This window comes from Chelmon rostratus, chromosome 10 (genome assembly GCF_017976325.1).
Source record: "Chelmon rostratus isolate fCheRos1 chromosome 10, fCheRos1.pri, whole genome shotgun sequence".
Lineage (NCBI taxonomy): Eukaryota > Metazoa > Chordata > Actinopteri > Chaetodontiformes > Chaetodontidae > Chelmon > Chelmon rostratus.
In genome coordinates this window covers 28,336,162-28,345,824 of record NC_055667.1, presented here as the reverse complement: position 1 = coordinate 28,345,824, position 9,663 = coordinate 28,336,162, and the positions used below count along the sequence as shown (strand labels likewise).

At 42.3% G+C, this 9,663-nt stretch overlaps 1 protein-coding gene across 1 annotated transcript; it reads left to right on the top strand.

Annotated features, from left to right (window-relative positions):
• Nucleotides 1-3,903, top strand: rps21 (ribosomal protein S21). Its single transcript, XM_041946096.1, has 6 exons — nt 1-41; nt 493-574; nt 750-813; nt 2,761-2,832; nt 3,224-3,279; nt 3,843-3,903. The coding sequence occupies exons 2-6, from the start codon at nt 525-527 to the stop codon at nt 3,850-3,852; spliced, it is 252 nt and encodes an 83-aa protein (XP_041802030.1). The 5' UTR covers nt 1-41; nt 493-524; the 3' UTR covers nt 3,853-3,903.
• The last annotated feature ends 5,760 nt before the right edge of the window (nt 3,904-9,663 follow it).

The following is a 9,663-nucleotide window of genomic DNA, read 5'->3' as shown; positions in this document are numbered from 1 at the left end:
TCGGCAGCTCTTCCTTTCCTGTCGGCCATTAGTCGTATACGGTGAGTTACTGTCGAGCTCTCGTCTTAAAAATGTTTAAAATTGGTAATCTCTCCCTACATAGCCGTAATTTCTGTCAGATTTGTCAAAGTTAAGGTGAAGATGTAGTTGTAGATAATCTTTGGGTGGTGTTAAGCAAAAGATCTGCGTAGATATCGGACGTTTGTCGAGTGTGTGAGCAGCCACATGCGGCCGTGATGTGCGCTCCGTATGCTAGTTGGTGTGCTAACAGGCTAACTCTCCTGTAATTGCTGGTTTCTCTGTGGACTCGTATTGACGAAGTAATTCGTGTTATACTTATTTTTACGTGATATTTCACGTAGTGTTTACGACCTCGCGTCTGTTAACACGTTTGTTTTAATTCCTGCTATCGTGTTACCAGAGATGACCGTACTTCTTAGCGCTGGAAAGACATGTCTGATTTCTGTTAATGGTCATATTGTTTCCTTTCAGATCTGTAGGCGACCACCTGTAAACCTTTAAACATGCAGAACGACGCTGGTGAATTTGTGGACCTTTACGTCCCACGTAAATGGTGAGTGGCTCGTTTTACCCTGGGGTGACCGGAGGACAAAGTGAAGACTTTTAGGGACTAGCTATGAAAAATCCACTTAATAACAACAGAAAATGTTGTTTTGGGGCTTTTCTCGAGGCACAATTGAAAGTTTTGTTACTCAGACTGAACTCAGAGCTTTTCGTGTGTGTTGCAGCTCTGCTAGCAACAGGATCATCGGAGCCAAGGACCATGCCTCCATCCAGATCAACATTGCTGAGGTAAAGTCTCTCGATCAGGTCATCTGTATGGAATTACACCAGTGTGTCTCGAATCGGGCCTGTAGTCCAAGTTATGGTGATGATCAATGCTGGTTATTTGTAATAAAATTAATTAAAGTCATCCAATCAATACCACGATGTTGCTTTGATATCTTGGCTCTTTAATCATAAGCGTTTTAAACTTTGTTGTATTAATGAGATGAATGTGTAGGAGCAGTTTCATACAAGCAGAGGTCAAAAAAAAGAGACAGAACAAAAGTCTTTTTTCAGTCTGGACTTAATACTTGGGGAAAAGTGTGGGTTTTTTGGGTTTTTTTTAAAAATGCTTTATTTATAGTTTTTCATTTATAAACAAACATGCCCCCCCATCCTCAAAAATCAAGACAAAAAAATGAAATAAATAAAAATCACTAAATAATACAAACTGTTTACTAACAAAATAATAATAATAATTATAACAATAATTATTGAATGAGTACATCTATAAATAAGTAAACATATGCAAACACCTAGGATTTATGTATTAGACATATTTATGTGAAAAATAGATACATTTAAATAAAAGCCATTAATAATAATAAAAGGAATATTACTCCATTACACGTACACGGACAGGGAAACATTTTATGATAGATTCAGGTTTTTAACATATTCAATGAAAGGGCGCCAGGTCACACTAAATTTTCCATAGCAATTAGTCCGACTGTATCTCAGTTTTTCTAGCTGCAACAAAGAGCATTTCTTTAGTCCAATTAATAAAAGAGGGGGGGTTTATCTGATTTCCACTGAAGGAGAATGAGTCTTCGGGCCGTTAGTGAGGAAAAGTGTTTTAACTGTTTTTAGGTCTAAAGAATGGCAAAACACAATCTTTACCTTAGAGTTTGTTAAATAATGTGAAGGAGGAAAAAGTTCAGTTACATGTTTCATGTGTTTATTTGCTTTAAAAAGGCCATGTTGACTGAACCTCTGAAGGTGGTTCGCACTGAAACTCAGAGGTGGCAGTTTGTCTGACAGTTTGCAGCTCGTAAGGCAGTCCACTGGCTCGGTGACAGAAGCTTTTGTCTGAGTTGACTTTGTGTTGGTTCAGGAGGCTCAGTGTTGGTTGTGAATGGTGTAAACCACCACAGAACCACGAGAGTGAAGACTGCAACTTAGTGTGAAGCATTTTGAGTCATGAAACAGACTGGAAACAGGAATATAACTGGAATAGTCAGCAACTAATAGACCTGTTAAAGACTAAAATCAGTGTTCTCATTGTGGCTCAGTTATCTGACAGTTAATGGATTATTGTCAGTCAGTCAATGTTGCTCGTTTATTAACACTTGATTATAAAACCCTTGTTACTGTGTTCTGGGTTTTTGGTAACGCAGATCCTGCCTTTACAAGCAGTCATTAGTTTTCATCATTTCCTTGTGATATGAAAATCGAGCTGTTCTTATTCTGACAACGATCGTACGTTCACGACGATGGATGACTCCAGCAGGTTTCAGGAGTCTGTTGATCGGTTTTCATTTCGCTGGGCTTTAAATAGAAACATGTGCCTGAAGCAGCTGATTTTATCAAAGGAGCTACGGTGCTGTGGACAAGTATTTGCCCCCTTCCTGATTTCTTACTTTTTTGCATATTTGTTACACTTAAAAGTTGAAAATCATCAAACAGATTTTAATATTAGACACAGAAAACCCGAGTAAATACAAGATGACGACGACTTCATTTGTTAAGGGAAAGAAGCTGTCCAAACCTTACCGGCGCTGTGTGAAAAAGTAATTGCCCAGCACAGTGTGACCACACAGACGCTGGCAGGTCTTATTAATAAAGTTGAAACTGAAGGAAAAGGTTGTTGGAATATGATCATTGGGGGGTGTTGGTATGTGGAAGAAGTCAACCTGCACGTTTCCTCCTGTGAAACACTTCTTGTTTTCATCCAGTGTGCTCTGTCCTCCCCAGGTCGATAAGGTGACCGGTCGCTTCAACGGGCAGTTCAAGACCTACGCTATCTGCGGCGCCATCCGCAGAATGGTAAGCCTCAGACGAGTTCCTGTTTCATCGTAGTTTACCTGCTGTCGCACAGCCGCAGTAAAGCTGACTGTTTGTCACCAGTAAGAGTCTGTATCAGGATTTAAATCCTCCATCTGCCCTGTGTGTGAAACTGAACATGTTCAGGCCCTCTAACTGAAAGTGGACAATCAGGTTCATGTGAATTGGATTAATTTTGTGTAGATGTGCAGCTTCTGTCTCCGTCCACTGAAACCTGGACAGCAGCGGGAGGTTTCCAATGTTCGGACAGACTTGATCCCATCTGTCCAAATCAAACGTGCCGATGGTTTTCCCTCCCTGTAGTCTGGACGGGAAGCTGCCTCTGCCGGGACATCGTCTCTAAACCCTGAAATCTTTTTTTTCCCTCCCACAGGGTGAGTCTGATGACTCCATCCTGAGGCTGGCGAAGAATGACAGCGTTGTTGCAAAGTAAGAATCTGTTCTCAAATATCACCACGACCGCACGGCTGTGTCAAATATTTTATCATGTATGAACATGCATGAATAAAGAATAAAGAAGAGAATAATAATAATAGAATAAAGAAGACCAGAAAACATTCACGGCTGTAGTTTGAGCCATAGCTTTTGTTTTTTTGTCCTCTTCATTCCACCGTGTGTTTGTGGACGTGAGCACTGCCATGCAGGTGTTTTTATGAATGATGTATGTTTATACATTATGTGATGTCCCGTGAACGTTAAAGCTGTTCCTCGTTGTCGAGGTGAGGGAATCAGCTGTGCACATTAGTGACTCATGAAGTAGAGCTGAACTCCACCAACATCACATGATATGACATTCACATTAGAACTCAAAGGTGATGACATCATCGAGGTGGCTGCAGAGGAGAAAAAATGCAACTATACCTCATACCTTTGAACGCTCCAGAATTTCAAAAATAGTGGAAATCTTTAGAAAACTAGTTTAGAATTTTCTGTGGAACAGAGTTTGTCAGAGTTTAGACCAGACTAACATCTCGTCTCTTCTCGTCTCACAGGAACTTCTGAGTGTGACGCTGGATCTGTGGAAACTTTGTCAAATAAAATGGGAAAAACACACTTTCTTTGTTTTTCATGTCGTTTCTCTGTAACTCAGGTCAGGTGTGCTGTACAGCATCAGTCAGCAGGAGGGTCCATCTTTCCTCAGTGAGACTCAATAATCAGCTCGTGATGTTTTCACTCAGGGAACATGTGGACTCTTCCCTGACTGTGGCTCTAGGTCATTTTTTTTGTTTTACAACATAATTAGAATATCTGGCTGAGAAGTGAAACAGACGACAGAGTCAACATTTCACTTGTCAAACACAACAAAAGCCTAAAAAGTGAGTTTTTATTATGAGATCATGTGTTTTTGTGGATTGAACATGATCTGAACACTGAAGCTCAAACTGCATGATGATACGAAGCTTTTAAAATGTACCGTCAACTGCAGCTTTGGATGAAGGTTAAACAACAGTGATGAAAATGCTAACAAGGTGTCCTGGATGAGAGAAATTAATTTCAACAGATTCAGTGTTTCTCAGTCCAGATGAGGGAATTTGTGAGTCCAGAGTCTGAAAGTGATTTTTTTTTTTTTTTTTGGGGGGGGGTTATTCAGTACCACACTGGCACAGACCGTCAGGATGAGTCTTCAGAGATGCACTGATCCTTTCCAGAAGAAATACACAAACAGATTAATGACAACAGTGAGAATCTGACTCATGAGTGAAGACGAGATGTGAAGCATTTCAACAGCATTTCTACAAACTAAATTATCGGCTACAACCAGTCCGCTGCTCGAGTATTTACAGTTAGCTTTTATTGTAAGGAGGTCCTGAAACAGCCTCACAGAAGCAGATGTTACAAAGTGTTGTGATTGGCTGCCAAACAGGAAGTTAAACCCAGTAACCAGCTCAGTGAACATGATGTGGCTCAGTTTAATTAATATGTGAGAAATCAGAAGAAATGGTCCTTTTAGCTTTCTGACAGCTTCAGTGAAGTAAATTTCCTCTGCTGTCAGTCAGTATATTAACCATCACAGGTGCTGGGGGGGGGGGCACAGCTCAACCCTACAGCAGGACTCCACCCTCACTGAAGCTTCCTCCAGCAGAGAGCAGCATTTAACAACACATGAACTTTCCATCAAAGGCAGAGAAGAGGAAATCTACCTGTGGCTCAGAGACGTGTTCATTTTGTCACCTTTCATTTGAAAATGATGAACATCAAAGGAAAGTGACTCATCTGATGCCCCCGTCAATGATCCAACACCTGTTGACTGACAGTTGACACCTTAAAATTAGAGCTCATGTATGTAATGATTATTACTTTTAGATTATTATTTTATTCTACACTAATTTAAATATTTCTATAAATGGTTTATGTGTAGCATGAAGTAGAAACCTCGATTTCCTTCTACAACCTTGTGTTGTAAAATGACTCATTAACCCTAATATCTTAATCCTCGCCTTTATTGAGTTATTGGGTGTTTTTTATGTCATTTTCTTAGGGACTATAATAATTAAAGCCTTTAAACTCATTTTAACTATTTTAACGACATAGCTGTTGGAATTCGTGCAGTGCGTCATCTCTCTCCGTCTTTCCAACTTTTCTAGAATTTGTGAAACAGCGCCCCCTTTGAAAACAACGTGTGTTTAACTGCAGTTAGTGTGGCCAAAGAGGGTATTGCTCCGCACAGGTGCGACGGCGAAGTGAACCCGGTGGAGGTGAAGTTTTCAGCCCCAGACAAACATAAAAACAACACCGGCACACTGTGAATGTTCTAGAAAGCAGCACAATAAAAGTATAAAAGTTAGCAACACCATTCAAATGCAGCAGTTTGGAGCTAGCTAGCTAATTTTCTCGTTTAGCTATCGTGTGTTTTTAAAGGTAGCTAGGTGTTAGCGTTAGCAGGTGACAACGAGCGAAAACACGATAAAAGCTTCAATAAGACTGAAAAAGAAAAGTAAACGGAATCACATCAGTGCTTTGAGGATTTTAGCCCACCTGCTACACGTACTTTGCACTTTAACCAACCTTTCATAGCAAACCTGTGACAGAATGGAGATTTTTGGATATTTTTGTCTCTTGTTCCAGCAGCCATTCGTCTCCATTGATTCACAAATTTAATAAAAATCCTGTGCTCTGATTTACAATAAAATACAACATTCACAAGAAAGTTCTGACTCGATTTTCACTGTGACTCGAATTTTCATATCAGTTCAGTCAATAGGAGCCACGGCTGCCTGTCATGTCCAACACCTGGACAGGTGACACTATCAGTGAAAATGCATCAATCAATGGAGCTCTTTAAGGGTTAGGGTTAGTCCACTGTGAAATAATTTGAGCTGGTTATTCAACACTTTGCCACCTTGAAGGCTGGTTCCTGCTCCTCCTGCTCACTCGGTGCTTTATTCTGGTTTTCTGTCCTGTTTTGTGTGCAGTTCTGTTTGAACTCTTTGATGTCACCCATCTCTGGCCTTTCCCTCTCACAAAGAAAAAGGTGATCTTTCAGGAGTGAACAGACTGATGGCGGGCGAGCACTTTGTACCGGGGATTTCCACTGAAGTCAATGCAGCCTCTGCAGAATTGGATATGGTGCATGGTTTGTTTCTCTGTGCCAGGCGTCACTGAGCTCAGAGCTGTGAGTGATGTGCTGGAAACTTCAGTACAACAACACTGATGGCGGACAGGTTTTGCATGTGCTTACAGATCTCACCTGCTGCATGTCTGCACCATCTGGCTTTCAAAGAAGGAGCGAGCAGATGAGAAAGAGGTCAAAATGGGAATGACAGGGCGAGGTGAAGGCATGGGGAGGGAACAGTGGTCATTTAGGCTAAACACAGCGCGGAGGTGATGGTCCAGTGGTGTGTGAGAGCGGTTTCAGGGCGTCTTTAACCTCACACAACCCCAATGACAGCTGTCATCAACTTCTGCTTTACTGCTTTGTTCCCACACATTCTCCCTCTTTTCCCCTGCAGGTGAGTGGCCGAGCAGATAAGCAGTATGTCATCGTCGTCTTCATCGCCTCCCATCCTCTCGTCGATCCCTTCTCTTGTTTTTTTTCCCAGAAGGCACCAAGGTATTCAGAATACTTCACCTCTTATGTGCGTCCAGTGAAAACCACTCAAAGGGTGGGTGCTGCAAAAAGTTCTTACCTTGTCCAGCCAATAGAAACTCTGCTGAGGGCTTGTTTCTAACTGAAAGATAATCCAGGTGGGGGGCAGTATGTCTCTACGGTCTGATTGTGCAGTTTTATACAATAACGCTCTGGAAAAAAAAAACTCTAAGTCACTTGGTGATAGGTGTTAATCTCTCACCTTCTCAGCGGTCCCCCTCCCCTCCCTGTTCTTTCCCAGGTGAATGACAGACTGTAGTGAATGTGCTCGGCTGTTCAGCCTTTTAATGCATCACTTCCCCTTTATGGACAAATTACAAACCATTAGGAGCCTTAGACCTGTCCGGCGTGAGAAAAGCACAATGCACACCCACCTTGTCCATCATGTGGCAGACAACTGGTGTGTGTGGAGACTCAGAGACAGGAAGAGGCTTGGATTTATTAAAAAAAAGAAAAAAACAGACCATCCTGACGTTGAAGTGTGCAAAAATTTTATATAACAAGACTACACACAGCCATCCTTCCCACCAATAGGGCAGAAACTTCCACATGAAGTTAGTCTTGACATGCTAACATGCTATGTTAGCGTTAAACTCAAAATCTAGCTAAGCTATGTTGTCAAAATGACAACGGTTTCATATCCCTAAAATTTATAGGATCTGCTATTTTAAAATATTTTTTTGTTGTTGTATTTGAGTATCTATATTACACACACACACCCAGTGCATCATCTTTTGGAGCCAAACTCTTGTTCTGCTAAACATTCATTGAAACACTCTCAGCCTGTGGCAGAGAGCGCCCAGCGAGTCGCAGCTCGCCAAACAATGATCTTAACATGAAGGGATGGAAGTCCCTCACATTCCCCCCGAACCCCTTCACCTGGCCCCCTGCATACCTTTCACACACACACACAAAGAACACTTTCAGCCTTCAGATTAGGGACAGGGAGCCGATATGTTCCCATAGCAGAACATCCGTATAAGCATGTGTCTTTATCTCCAGACTTTTATTACCTTTGTGCTCATTTTTAGACCAGAGCTTTGTGTTCTGTCAGCAGGTCTCTGTACAGACGAGTTAAACGGCTTTAGACTGAAGCTCAACGTCACTGACTGATCCAGCAGTTTCTGCTCTTACTGTCCGTCTCGCAGCTCTTTGTGAATGCACAGGCAGGTGTAGAAGAAAGCAGCAGAAGCAACCGGAGCTGCGTGTTGAAACCAGTTCATGGGCAGTGCCAGTTTGACCTGCAGTTCCTGTGAAGGCCACAAGGTGTCAGCTAAAACAAAACTCCAAACAGGTGAACTCAAACTTGCGGTAATATTTCTCTATTTAAGAATAAAACACTGACAGTAAATCACTCTGAATAACTTCTGAAGCTTTATAGAGCTTTTTAAATCCCACAGTTATATTAAATTACATTTTCTCCTCTCTTCTTTTTGTGCAGCTCTCTGAATGTCTGTATCTCACTTTTTACCATAAGTCTCATTTCCTCCCCTCGATCTGCTCCTCTCTTCCTGTCCTTTGTGCCTCTCTCTGCTCTCCACTCTCTATCTCTCCATCTCATCCTTTTGTCCGTCTTCATAAGCAGCCCGTCTCTTTGTGTCTCTTTGTCCCCTTTCAGACGCCAGCAGACTTCAAAGTAGGCGAGATCCATGAAGGGAGAGGAGGTGAAAGAGACACTGGTGTGAGGAAAAGAGAGGCAGAGGGGTTTGAGAGAGTGAACGGGTGAAGGAGAGGGAGGAGGCTGCAGTGAAATGAATCCCAACTTATACCTGTAGTGGCATTGTATCAGTGCAGCTGCAGAAAACATTACCATCCTCAGTGTTCTACAACGTACACACATCAAACTGAAGGAACATTTGGTCACTACAAAAACACATCATCTCTACTTTTTCCAAAACATGCAGGCAAAGATATTTATATTGTTATGTGATTTACATAAACTCATGTTTCCTCATTATAAAATGAAACCCTCGGGCTGTTGGTCAGACAAAACAAGCCGTTTGAAGTCGTCTTGTGATGGCGTTTTGTGGACGTATTAATAGATTCGATTGAAAAGTTAATGACAGAACAATTAGTAATTAAAGTCCTCCGTCCACCGTCCACCAGTCTGCGGTGTTGGATGGACAGTTGGACCGTCTGAGGCATCAGTAACATCTGATCCTTCGTGCAGGGCAGCAGAGGCAGAACTCATACGAGAACAAAAGCCAGAGAGCGGGAGAAGGCCCACCAGGACTGTGTGAGGTTTGAAGTATCCTGTTGAAAGAGACAAAGAGAAGGACATGTAGGTACCTGCCTCACACACACACACACACACACACACACACACACACACACACTTTAGTCCGCTGTCAACCCCAAACATCCCCTCCCCGGCCCACAGCACTTCAAACACGTCCTCCGCCCACACCACTGTGTGTGTGTGTGTGTGTGTGCGTGCGTGCGTGCGTGCGTGCGTGCGTGTGTGTGTGATCCAGAATGGGAGGCGGAGCATCTTAGGAATGCTGGGAATAGACAAACAGTATTTACTCCATACTGTTATCATCTAAATATACTGAAGTTATGGCTGCAAGAGAGGCAAACGTGAAGTGTGTGTGTGTGTGTGTGTGTGTGTGTGTGTGTGTGTGTGTGTGTGTGTGTGTGTGATGTGATGATAAGAGCATTAAGCAGAGTTTTGACTGGAGGCAGATCGTACAAGATGGATTTAGATAGAAGCGTCTGGGTGAGGA

Excerpts from the sequence above, each read along its gene's own strand:
- rps21 (XM_041946096.1), top strand. The coding sequence starts at position 525 with ATGCAGAACGACGCTGGTGAATTTGTGGACCTTTACGTCCCACGTAAA. Across the intron at positions 575-749 it reads CTTTACGTCCCACGTAAATG|CTCTGCTAGCAACAGGATCA; the intron begins GTGAGTGGCTCG and ends TGTGTGTTGCAG. Across the intron at positions 2,833-3,223 it reads GCGGCGCCATCCGCAGAATG|GGTGAGTCTGATGACTCCAT; the intron begins GTAAGCCTCAGA and ends TCCCTCCCACAG.